This window comes from Carassius gibelio, chromosome A10 (genome assembly GCF_023724105.1).
Source record: "Carassius gibelio isolate Cgi1373 ecotype wild population from Czech Republic chromosome A10, carGib1.2-hapl.c, whole genome shotgun sequence".
Lineage (NCBI taxonomy): Eukaryota > Metazoa > Chordata > Actinopteri > Cypriniformes > Cyprinidae > Carassius > Carassius gibelio.
This window is the reverse complement of record NC_068380.1, coordinates 7,989,076-8,002,275: the sequence shown is the minus strand read 5'-3', so window position 1 is coordinate 8,002,275 and position 13,200 is coordinate 7,989,076. Positions and strand designations below refer to the sequence as shown.

The following is a 13,200-nucleotide window of genomic DNA, read 5'->3' as shown; positions in this document are numbered from 1 at the left end:
ATTCTTTTTACAATCAGTTTTAGTTATATACAGGTTTTGTTATATTTTGCATTTTCCCCCTCTGAACTGCTGTATAATGTACTTGCCTATCCATTTCATTTTACTACTTTGTTCTGGATAAAAATACAGTAGTTTGGGCGAAAAATAAGTTTTTGTCTAATCTTCTGTTGGCTAAAAAGTCAGCAAGGACTGTCACGGGTGTCCCCTCAAAAGTAGTTAAGTGAATGAAACTTTGTCTACTTGCATCCATCTTCTTTTCTGTTCTTATCTGCTCAGTATTCTCTCTTTTAAAACAGGCCACTTTCTTCCTTCCTTCACCCCATCGCAACAAAACAATGAATTCATTCATTCCTTAAGTGGTGCTTTCACTGGGGCTCACTAAACAGGGGCGACTCGCCAGACAGAACAGCACTTTACTCTGTGCTGATACACACAAGCGCACTAATAGTTATGAAAAAAAGAGTGATGGTCTAGAAGAAATGTTGGAAGAGATAAACCACCCACGAATGTGCCTCCTCTTAAAACATTTGTCAATTCGGTTCAAGTCAAGTTTATTTTTATCCTACATATTAGAGGAGCTTCAAAAATCATTAAATTGTAAATCATCTTTATTATGACACATCAGAGTGAAACAGATTACTGAATAAGAAATGTAGGATAGGGACTTCAAAAATGACTAGAGAATATTATTTTACCAGGGAGAAGTCTATAAGTTTACTGGAAAATACATGACATTTTTACAGTAGTAGTTCACCCCAAAATTCTAATTTCCTGAAAATTCTCACCTTCCATGGCCATCCAAGATATAGATGAGTTTGTTTGTTTGTTTATTGGAACTGATTTGAAGAAATTTTGCATTATATCACTTGTTTACCATTAGATCATCTGCAGTAAATGGGCGCCGTCAGAATGAGAGTCCAAACTGCTGATAAAAACATCATTATGTTCCAAATGTAATCAGTGCTTGAACTGTGCAAGACAACTTTTTCGATGGAGAAAGCAGTATTATGGATAGAGGTCTGGTATTTTAGCTAGAAGCAATGGAAGCAAACAGCTTTTCAAATGGCATTAAGTGATGACTAGATGCTTTTATTAGCTGTTTAAACTCCAGCTCTGATGGCACCCATTCACTGCAGAGGGTCAACTGGTGATGAACATTTCTGACGGAACTATTCTTTTAATAAAAACAATTAAGTCAATGGATGGATCGTTCACAATAAGATAAAAAATGTTTTTTTCTGGGTGATTTTTAAATTCTTGCTAACCAGCAGCAAGTTTCTGCTGTACTCCCTCACCTTTGCAAAAAAAAATTGATCAGTGGCCTGTATAAAAATTCACAGCAAGGCCAACCAGTGCAAGAAGGTTATTTTAGATAAGTGAGAATAAGAATTTATGAATTTATGAATTTTTCGGTGTGAGTTTATATTTTCATAAATATAGCCTCAATATGTGACTTGTTGGGAGTGAGAATGTGTTGATCATTCAGGTGTTTAAATATAAACTCTCAATAACATTATGCAGTCTCAAGACTGCTTTAAATCATAAGAAATTAATATGTAATGTATAATACATATACAAGCTAATAGGCTTACAAAAGGGACTCATTATGTCAATACTTAGTGCGCAGAACACAAAGAGAGGAAGGCCATGTGTGTGTGTATTTTATCAAGAGCAAGAGTTCTAAGTCAGGCCCAGCACAAGATCTCCTTATCACACGTTAGTGCGGGAACAGACGATTTGTTCTTTGTTTCACGTGTTGTTGGTCTTCTGAAGAACTTACTTATGAAAAGAGCAGAGATGGAGAGAAAGGACCAGAGGGGTCTGTTCATTAAATGATACACATCTGGCAACAATACTGCAATTCCCCTGCAGTACAGGGCTCGAGGTGGAAAACAATCTAATAAAGCTCACAAATAAACCAACATCCGACCCACCAAGCCAGCAAACTGACTATAAATCAAATTATGCACAAATTAAAAGTACCACATTGATGAAGGTGACACTTGGGTCTTCCCCCCCCCCACACACACACACACCTAGGTTCTCTCTAACCCTTCACTGTTTCAATGGGAGATCAGAAGTAGTGACGCTTAGCCTACACTACTGCGCTGCTGCCCTCTGCCGACGTAATGCTGAGTTTGCAAGTGAAATATCAAATTAACTTTTGCTGTTTTGTTCTGCTTCTTATTTCACGAACAGTTGTAACACCGATGACAAATTCTCATAAAATATCATTTTAAATAGTAAAAGATAATAGAATAACGAAATAACACCGGAATGTAACAACAATGGCTAGTAAATTATCAAATAAATGAGGGAAAAATAAAAGCATATTTAAATAAACTTTCAATATGGCGTGAACATTTAAACGGCCGTAAGCACTTTGACTTTCGACTTAAACGTGTTTACAAATTATAAAAAAAATACATTTGCTGAAGTATATTTCAAAATATATTTATGTAAATGTATTTTCAACTAATATTTTTGAATATATATATATATATATATATATATATATATATATATATATATATATATATATATATATATATATATATATATATATATATATATATATATATAAACGAAATAAACATTATTCATTTATTATAACTATAAGATTGGAAATAAAATAATTCAAGTTAAGTCTGATAAGATGTAAAGCTGAAAGGCAAAGATGAACGCAGATTTAATTTTGAGAGTACTGTTCCTAAGGCTCATTTATCACATAATAAGACAAACACAGAACTACACATTAGAATGAAACTGTGCGTTTATTGTGTTATTGATTTAAAAAGGATACATTGGAGAGCAGTTTTCTGATAATGGGGAATTAATGTGCTGCTGGTGTGAAACAATTCTTTGTTTTTTCCCCGCGCGCAGATCAGACTCGAGCCGTGACGTCACCGACACCCTTTCCGAGGCTCGGATTAAAGATGGCGCCCTCTCATGTGTTAAAGTGCTGTCAGCGGGGCTTAGCCTGGATACCTGTGATTTTTATCAACGCGATCGTGTGCTGGTCCTACTACGCGTACGTGGTGGAGCTCTGTATATGTAAGTGTCGATCTAAGTTGACTTGGTTGAGGGTACAGCAGATAAAAGTTGCTGGTTAGTTGTTTGAGTGGTTTGGGCAGGAAGTGTCAGTAACTGACTGGTACCAGATAACGTAACGATACCGAAATTCAACTCACTTTATCTGTATACTACTTTTGCTTAATTCATGTCGAATGTCCTGAATTGTTTATAAAGTTGTGTTTTGATAACGATTATTGTATGCAGTGTTAGTTCAAGTTCGAGCGATAAGTCCAGCTGTTAAACTGATCGAGATGTGTGATACGAGAGCAGATTTTTACCGAAGAGAACACAAATATTATTAACTTTTTCTTTAAGTCTCATTTCAGTCTGAACGCAGATTAGACCGCATAGTATGTCTTGTCACGAAGATTTCAGACTAATAAACTGTTTTGTTTTTCATTAGTCAGAAGTAGTTGTTCATGTCAAGCAGTGTCATTTAATGGGTATTCTTAATTGTTTTTTGTCCTGTTCTAAAAATATGTGATTGTCGAATATGCTGATAATCTCATTAATTGATTAAATATATATGGAATATTTATGCTTTTCTCCATTTAAACGCTCAAATCTAAAAGGGATTATTAATTTTTTTTTAGATATATAAAAGGTGTGAAACATGAATGACTGTACACATCTGTGCTGTTGAAGTCTGTAATTTCAGCTGTTGTTAACCACTTCACAGTGAGCTCTACACTCACTGTAGTTCCACCCAGTTATTACTTCATCTGGTTCTAAAAATACTAATTTCATTGGGATTTCATTTGGTGTTGGTGTCCATTTATTTCCCTAGTAAAGTTTAGTGATATATTGTGAATCCTCCCATATTGACCCCCCCCCCCCCCCCTTCTCCGTTTTGCCATAAAGGTTTGTAGAGTTTCAAACCTCAAAGTAATTTTTTTTTTTTTTTTTTTTTTGTTGTTCTTTTTCTTATTTTATTTAACAGATGAAACGAGTGTTGTGAGATCAATGACAAACTCTCATAAAACATCAGATGTGCTGTACACATTTAAACAACCTTCGTAGTTCATAGTAATTTTTAAATATTTATACAAATATTTAATAGCATAATTGTAGTTAATGAAAATAAATATTGAATTAATAAACAAGTGAGAGTAGTAAAATCTCAAATCTGCTTTTCCTGTTTTCTTCTGATTCACATTTAATTTCACAAATGAAGCAAGGGTTGTAACACCAATGACAAATTCTCATCAAATATTATTCAAATAAATATTTAAATATTTATTAAAATATTTAATAAAATAAAAATGAGTATGTTTAATGAAAATAAATATTTGACTAATAAAAAAAATCTCTTAAAAAAAAAAAAAAGATTCCTCCTCTCAGAGATTTCACTGACTCTGCCGTCAGGACATGCATCTGTCAGTCACTTGAGTCGTCATGACAACCAGGGTATTCCATCTGTGATGGACACAAGGCTCTTTCTGACAGCTCTCTGCCAGATGGCAGTACCAGTCTCCTGGCGCTCTTGCCTTACTGGGCTGATCTGGTGGAAACTGGAAGGGTGCTGAGATAGAATTAACGGCATCCCAGCACTCAGCAGATGGCTTTGTGAATTGGGCCAGTTGTTCTTTATGGTATTTCTGATTGATCTTTGCTTCTTTCTCTCTGCAGACACAATCTCCAAAACAGAGGAGCAAGGTAAGAGGAACTCCAGTGTAGCCAAGCACACAGTATTGCACAAACTGTTAACAAATCCTTCTGTTAACTAATCTGGCCTTCAGTTGTTCTTCCTCACATGTTTTGTCACACCAGAATGAACGGAGCATCCCATTTATAAAATGAAGTAACAGCTTTTAATGTGTAATCAAGTATGATTTATGATGTTTTACTAAAATGATTCCATGCTGTTTTTCTTGCAGTTATTTATCTGTTAGTGTTTCACGTCTTTTTCTTCATGTTCATATGGTCCTACTGGAAGACCATCATTTCCAAGCCTGTCGGCCCCTCGAAAGAGGTATTCTTTCTCTGTTTTTGTTCCTTTATTTCCTGTATAGGTTTTGCTTCAGAGGCCAGATCTTGTGTTAGAGGACAAGTGGTGACCCAGTCTAGTTCTGTTGCTAACTCCTATCAAGTCACAGATGAATTAACAGATATATGCAAATTCTACTAAAACAACACTTCACTGGTCTGGATCTTGTTAAGGATTTCTTCCTTATTGTTAAAGATTTCTTCCTTATTGCTTGGCTCTCAGGTTTTCATTCCACCTGGGCTGTGTGGGAGCAAAATATTGATCATACTGTAATGTATATGTGGTTTGCTCCAGGCTCAGTAATGTTCCTCACATCTGAAGCAGCAGCTGGAGCCTTTAAACTCTGTCTGCTCTGTAGTTTTATTACCACAGAATATAATGACAGAGAAGAGGAAGACGGATGTAAAAAAACAAAAAAATAGACATTTTGAACTGCTTGTAGGTTGTGAGTCATGACTTAGCAGTTAGCACACACTCTCAAACACACTGAGCTGATTTGGACAGTGCAAGTAATATAACATAATTTCTTGTCATGTCTCTATCATCTTGTCAATAAAGATGGCAAAAATTATATCAAAAGTGTTTTTGTTAAATTAAAACGTCTGCTTGATTTTAATTGCGTATGCAGGTTTATATTAGCGTATTCTCACACACACCTCTATCTAACATCCTGTTGTCTCTTAGTTCTGTCTCCCTAAAGTGGACAAAGAGCTCTACGAGAAAGAGGAGAATGCAGAGGCCCAGCAGGAAATCCTGAAGAGAGTGGCCAGAAATTTACCCATATATACACGCACAGGATCTGGGGGTAAGCTTAAAAACCTACAATGGCATTGAAGTCCCTCATACTTTGTTTTTATAATGTTCTGCAGTTAATTCGGCCCCGGTTGTTAAGTGATGACGTAAGAAGCGCTGTTTCCGTTTATGAGCAGTGTTTATTCATATTAATAATTTAAGATAAATGCTTTCAAACTTACAGTATACACTACAGTCTCCGTGCTCACAGCGTCCCAAACACAAATAATTTTTATATATTTGTTTATATTTATATTTTCATTGTCTGGCTATCTGGGACTTCGGTATGGAGTTAAAGGTTAAGATTATAACTTTTTCGCTAGTATTCGATCACATTGTGAGTTTATATTAGCACCTTTTGTTGTTTTCTCGTGGTAACTGATAGAGCATTAAAAAAGCATAAAAAGCATCTAAATTATTAATAATAAATTGTTATTGGCAATGTCAGACTTTTACATTATATTTTTGCATACTGAATTGTAATTTGTTGTCTTCGTCTTATACCCTACCATTGGTAGATTTTGTTAATGCTTTTGAAAGTCTGTCATCACAAGGCTGCATTTATTTGATCAAAAATAGAATAAGAACTGTAATACGGTGAAAAATTATTATTAAAAATATATCTATTTAATTATACTTTAAAATACAATTTATTTATTTGATTGCAAAACAGAATTTTTCAGCATCATTATTCCAGTCTTCAGTGTCACATGATCTATCAGAAATCATTCCAGTATTATTATTATTAATAAAAGCATTCATAAATTTTTTTTACATTACCCCAAACATTTAAATGGTTCTATATGTATCCATGTTTATACTAGTGAGTCCTCTGTTCTCCTCAGCTATCCGGTACTGTGACTGCTGTCAGTTGATCAAACCGGACCGATGTCATCACTGCTCGACCTGTGACAGGTGAGTCCACTCAGAAAACTTTATCTTCTCTGCTTTGGATTTGCACTATGTATTTTGATCCTCTTTGTTTTTCCCAGATGCGTGCTGAAAATGGATCACCACTGTCCATGGTATGTTCATCTGTGGATGCGTTCAGATTATAATCTGAAATTATGTTGCCACATGTTCACTTAGGTGCTTTAGCTACTATGTGGCTTGTAACTCTGTTTTTCTTTTCTTTTCTTCCAGGGTTAATAACTGTGTTGGATTCTCCAACTATAAATTCTTTGTGCTGTTCCTGGTGTACTCTATGCTGTACTGCGTCTACACTGCTGCCACTGTTTTGCAGTATTTTATCAAGTTCTGGACAGTAAGTCCACACATTCACACAAAGACATCTGATTCCTCTCATTTCTCACACTTCTTGCTTCTCATCTTCTGCCATTTCAGAGAGCCAACTTTAGCTTGTTTTTCCAACTTCTACAATTTCCCCTAAGATATTAAGCAGCACAACTGTTTTAGCATATTTGAATGATTTCTGAAGGATCAAGTAACACTGAAGACTGGAGTAATGATGCTGAAAATTTAGCTTTTTTATTTTCATTTTTTTACATCAGTCTAACACTATATATTTTCAGCCATACATTTTTACTGAAGCATTTTTATATTCATAAATGCTGTGCAATGATTTTTGTGTGTGCATGTCAGTTTTTGAGACCCCAAAAAGAAGGAAAAATGATGAATCTGCTTCTAACATTCTGTCTGTGTTTTTAACACTTGTCTGAAGCTTTGCAGACGGAGGGCTATAGAGCATTGCCCGGAGGTAAACCACTCATGCTTGCTCTGCACTGTTGTGACTGTGGGCGTTGGATTGATGTTGCACCGTTGACTCATTTTGCTTTGTTTTCTTTTACCGATTAAAATAAACAGTAGTGTTGCGATAGTGTAGTTTAGCATATTAAAAATATCCAGCTGCTTCTTGGTGGTCATTCTTACCAGACATGGATTGTAGTGTTGAGGCTGTTAGATCAACAGGTTTTCTTGAGCTCTACAACTACATCTGATTCCAGTTAATAATTTTGGACATCTGATGATGTTAAAGGTAATGTGTGTCATTTTTTTCCCCCTCTAGTTTGACAGCAGCACTGGCTCAACCAGTGGTGTGAGTTTGGGGTGGGATTAAAAAAAAAAAAATCTCCCCCTAACACTTTGGTGAGATCGCAAATGGGAAAGCATCTGACAAACGTTTTTTTCACTTTGTGTTGCGACGCTAGTGGTACAGAAATGACGCACTACACCTTTTATAGTGCTCTTCAGACTACACTGGTATATTTGATGAATGTATCTCCAAAAAGCACTTTTTTATTATTCTGTCATGCTCTGCTTTCTTGCTCAACAGAATCACCTGCCAGACACTCATGCAAAGTTCCACGTGCTGTTCCTGTTCTTCGTGGCAGCCATGTTCTTCATCAGTGTCCTGTCACTCTTCAGCTACCACCTGTGGCTCGTGGGAAAAAACAGAACCACTATAGGTGAGGTTTTGTTAATAATTGCTGCTGATTTTTTATTTTTTACCTTTAGTAATTAATTTTAAACTGCTTAAATGTTTTTGCTGTTGTTACTTTTTCATCTCCTCATTTTCCTGCACCTTTTTTTTTTGGTTAAATTATTCTCCAACTGTTGAAATGGTTGTATTGCAGTTGTAGTTGTACCTTCTCCTCCTTTTATTCCTCTGTCCCCTTATTCTTTATCTTTCTTCTCCTTCATGCTCTTTTTCCTCATAATTTCTTTAAAGTTTAATTCATCTCCAACCATTAAAATGTTTATATTCGCTCCTTATTCTTCTTTTACTACTACTTATTCTCCTTCTACTGTTTTCCTCCTGCTCCTTCTATTTTATTATTTTTTTAATCATCTTAAACTTTTAAAATATTATTCATATTTGCTCCTACTTCTCCTTTCTTCTGGTTGTTTTTCTTATCATTTTTGTTATAGTTCTTTTAATTTTTAATTAATCGATTGTGATTGGTTGTCTTTCTCTACACTGCAAACACTGCTGTTTCTTTCAGGAAATGCCTGTCTAGTAAATTAAGTTGTTTCTTTAGATTCTGATTACTTCCTCAAAGGATTTCAGTCCAAGTTCATATTTCCTTTTCTGTCACTCTTTGGTCTTCTAGTCCTCCTTTCTCTTCGCTCCATACTGGGAGCTATTTTTTTTGCAGTCACATGTCAAATAAAACTTTTGCTTATAGAAGTCAAATGTAAATGAATGTGGGGGGTGGATTGTGGGCGTGCTTATGAACAATATTTAGGTCAAAATTCAAAAGAAAAAAAAAAATCTGTGCCCTTCAATGCAGTTTTGATACACATCCCAAAGTAAGTTGAAAAGTTAAGGATGTAATTTGTGTTGTGTAGAGCAGGAACACACCTCATCCTAATCTCTCATCCATCTGTTCAGAGGCGTTCAGGGCACCAGTGTTCAGAAATGGCCCAGATAAAAATGGCTTCACTCTGGGATTCCGCAAGAATGTCACCCAGGTGTTCGGAGACCAGAAGAAATTTTGGTTCTTGCCCATTTACAGCAGGTACAAAACACACCATCAAGCATCATTTAGGATTTTACAGTGTTTAAGGGGGAAGCGTGAATACATTTCAATTAAAGATTGCAAAACTTGACATGACATGAATTCATGTTAATATTAAAGTGGACGTAACACATTTACCCCACATCTCCAAAGAGTCTTTTGTTTGTTCAAATTTATAAAAGAAAGATGGAGCTTCAAGATTCTCTCCAAAAACAGCCAAGCTCCTGGAGGCGAGCCGTGGTTGGGGCTAAAAAGTCGCGAGCACTTGCGTGGCAATTGCAAACAAAACAAAGTAATTTAATAGTTTTACTGACTGCCTGCGATTCCAGTTCATGACCGGGATATTTTATCGCTGGGACCACTCACAAGACACACAAGACAATCTGCAAATCCAGCATCGAACGGTGCTTTGTTTATAAAATATAAATCATTGAAATGATAGGAACAAACACAACTGCATCCACTGTTCCCATAATGCTGGCTTCTTTGGGAAGCTGAACAAGGTTATCTTTCCCTCACATTCAAACACACACTTTTTTTTTTTTTTTAAACATTCTTAAACAACTGTAACCGCACATAAGCACATTGATGGGCGCACACTCTCGCTCTATTTCCTGTGTTCACGCACTCTTCCGGGAGAAGTGTCCATACAAGGAATTCCTATCTTCGTGATGTCACAAAGACCCGGATGTAGTGTATTTGGCACAGAAATACTCCATCATACATCCAAATCATTTTTTTTAACTTTGGCCATGTTTAGCATGAGAATCCAACTTTTAAGTGTAAATAACTGTGAATGCATGAAACAGCATTAAACCTCCCCTTTGAGTTTTAGAAACATTCTCATGAGCTGTTTTTGGCAGGTAGCATGAGTAACTGTTTTTTTTTTTTTTTTTTTTTCTCTCTCTCTAGTTTGGGAGATGGCTACACGTTCCCTACCCGCCTAGTCAACAAAGACTCAGAGCAAGGCAATGTTGAACACCAGGCCATTAAATGGTAATTACAATCTCATTTGTTAACAATACCACTAGTCACTTGAATGACCATATAATTCTGCAGTTTGGTGTGAATTATCATCATTTTCCCCTTTAGCTGTTTCAGATCATTTAGTTGTGTAGAATTATTTTTTTTTCTTCCTAGAAATGTAGTTTTCAGTGTCAACATTAACTTTATAATGTAATGTGAGGTGAGGTTTATTCTGGGCAAGAGAGAAAACATCCATAAATGTTTGTGACTGACACATAATGGTTGTTATGTTCACAGCACTGTTGATGGACAGACAAACCCCAGACCTCTGAGTGAGTCACAGAACCATCTCCTAACCAATGATATTCACTCTGAGAAGCAGAAAGACCAAAGCCCGACCAACATCGGTACGTCACCACTCAACTTTTACACCCCTATATCGTGATTTTTTTTTTTTCTTGAGGCATCTCTAGACATTAAAATCTAGACATTAAATCTAGACATTAAAATCAAATGATTTCCCGAAATCTTTGCTGAGACACACGGCTCCTTAATATACACCTGTCTGCTCCCTAATGTCATATTACACTATAATATAAGGAACTGTATGCATTGCTGAAATTGGTCTGTCTGGGTTTGTCTTGCAGAGGTGTGTCAGCCTGTTTCAATTACTATGGTGAATGAGTCCTAATCAGGTAAGTCTTCAGTTTGAACATCCAGCCAGTGTTACTAGCCAGGTTTCCATCCCAAAATCAGTTTAACTTTAGTACGAGTTCTATACCAATACTTCAAAATTTTTGGAAACAGTTTTCGAGAAAAGAGGCTTTAACGCAGATAAATGTGGTGTCACATGACAGAATTAGCCCTGCATTTTATTAGGAAATTTCGGTAGCTAGGGCTGCACGATTATGACAAATTATAAGTGTCGATTATTCCCTTGAAATTTAGTTGTTTACTTGGAAAAGTTTTCTTTATCCATACAGGACTTTGGCATGGCACCAGGATTTTTTCTCATTTATGAGTACTGTTGTCACGAGACCTCATGTGAAAGCACACAACCCTCAAGATATCATGCCTTATATGGAAATGACCTGCAGTGCATAGCTGTGGTGGATGTATTTACCTGTGCTCATATCCGCACAAACTCTCAAGCTCTTCACACCAAACAAGTCTTTCGTTTTATGATGGTCTCCAACCATGCACATTTATTTGACCAAAATACCCTAAAATGACCTTCAGGTTGTTCTGTCCAATGTAAAATGTATTTATACTGGTTTTTCTCTGGGACTGCTTTATTTTTGTAGACCTGGCAGGTGTTTCTACCCAAGATGCACTTTTGTCACCAAGGATCGGTGTGGAATGCTTTGCAGATGTTTACAGATCTGAATGAACAGATCTGCAATACACTGTATAAAGTGTATTGCAGTATTTGATTAGATTGTGTTCTTCAAATGAGATACATTTCACTTCACAGCAGTGTAAAACCTGAGCTAATGTACCTTAGGAGTTTCTCAAGTATTTTGTTAAATAATAATTCAGAAGAAAGTGCAATGAGGTATTTAATACTTTCTATATCTTTACATTAATGTAATATTTGTTGAAAACTCTATTTAGTATTCGGTGATAGCAAACAACTTTGACACCTCTACCCATTCATTGACACTATTTTTCTATTTTTCATTGCATTTAAATGTTTTCACCTTTTCCAAACCTCATTCCCCATATTATTAATCTATCATCTTGTGCCTTTAAATGAGGATTAAATTTAGCAGCAGATGGTGAATTGTGACATTAAAGCACACTTAAGATTCCCAGGTTGTGTACTATACGCAGATCAGTTGATTATTATAGAAGGATCTCAGGCCAAGATGTTAAACTTACCACCTGCATCAAATATGGCAAAATGAATATAGCAAATAGTTTCAGTGGAGTTTTGACATGCATTCCTCAATTTAAGTTTTTATTCCACATGAACATATAATGATGTGCAGTTTATAGTTTTGTTGCGTGAGGTCTGTTTACAGCTGCACTGGAGGACTCTGACCTCACAAGGAAGCTCTTGTGTGACTGAAATACATGCATTCTTTGAGCAAGATACGTGGTAATATTTTAAAGTCTCTAAAACTCATCATTTCGGAGTTGATGCTCACAGAAGTCAATGAATAATGTTTTTTATTTTGGTTTTATAGAATTTTCAATTAATGTTATTGCATGTTAATGTGAAAAGCAATGAAGGGGCGATGATTTACTGCTTTAATGGTGCCTTCTATAGCAGAACTTGAACTGATGTAACCATAACAACATAATACTGAAATCTGCCATGCATGTAAAAAATAATTCCTGATGGCTGCTGCATCTGCTGGAAGTCATGTGCTATTTGTCTGAGGATACGATTGTCTTTATGAACATTTCTACAGCCAAGGACAGCGATTATGCCAAATAGAAATCATTTAAATATCAATGAACTCACTAATCACTTACTCCCTCATGAATATGTAATGTTACTGGAATTTGAATACCAAACATATGTAGGACCAATTTCTTTTTCTGATTTTCATTATCTTTTTACGGGTGAGGGAAAGAGTGTACAGAATTTTCATCTTTTTTTTTGTACTTACCCTGCAGGCCAGTTTGGTTCATGATGTTATATTTTAAGATGTTTCTGATGTCTGAACAGTTTGCACAGATTTTCCTTCCTAATTCAATGTAATGTTTGTACTTTGCAGATTAAACAAGTATTCAATGTATGCATTATAGTATTAAGACTTAATAAAACATTCGGCACTCTGGGCATGTGATTTTTGACAGAGAATAATGAATAAAAGAAATCGATTTTGGCCTTTTCAGGTTTTCATACAGGAAAGATTCTCTCACCAAAATCTATAATTAACTTCTGTTACA

At 35.7% G+C, this 13,200-nt stretch overlaps 2 protein-coding genes across 4 annotated transcripts in view; both read left to right on the top strand.

Annotated features, from left to right (window-relative positions):
- The window catches only part of LOC128021021 (pleckstrin homology-like domain family B member 2), a 97,797-nt gene that overhangs the window by 36,559 nt on the left and 48,038 nt on the right, over positions 1-13,200 (top strand). The gene's annotated exons all lie outside the window — the stretch shown is intronic.
- LOC128021025 (palmitoyltransferase ZDHHC20-A) lies at positions 2,898-13,086 on the top strand. Of its 3 annotated transcripts, XM_052607895.1 has the most exons (14): positions 2,902-3,054; positions 4,705-4,731; positions 4,953-5,047; positions 5,747-5,867; positions 6,700-6,769; positions 6,847-6,879; positions 6,998-7,118; positions 7,536-7,571; positions 8,148-8,280; positions 9,207-9,333; positions 10,246-10,329; positions 10,597-10,706; positions 10,947-10,994; positions 11,283-13,086. In XM_052607895.1, exons 1-13 carry the CDS (start codon positions 2,937-2,939, stop codon positions 10,988-10,990), a joined length of 1,119 nt encoding a protein of 372 aa, XP_052463855.1. In that variant the 5' UTR covers positions 2,902-2,936; the 3' UTR covers positions 10,991-10,994; positions 11,283-13,086. The 3 variants fall into 3 exon arrangements, with proteins under 3 accessions (XP_052463858.1, XP_052463855.1, XP_052463857.1); XM_052607898.1 differs by lacking the exon at positions 7,536-7,571 and having other exon boundaries at positions 2,898-3,054; XM_052607897.1 differs by lacking the exon at positions 7,536-7,571 and having other exon boundaries at positions 6,679-6,769.

Bases quoted from the DNA above. Each gene is read 5' to 3' on its own strand.
- LOC128021025 (XM_052607895.1), top strand. From the start codon at position 2,937: ATGGCGCCCTCTCATGTGTTAAAGTGCTGTCAGCGGGGCTTAGCCTGG. The intron at 8,281-9,206 runs GTGAGGTTTTGT...CCATCTGTTCAG, and splicing joins AAAAAACAGAACCACTATAG to AGGCGTTCAGGGCACCAGTG. The intron at 9,334-10,245 runs GTACAAAACACA...CTCTCTCTCTAG, and splicing joins TTCTTGCCCATTTACAGCAG to TTTGGGAGATGGCTACACGT.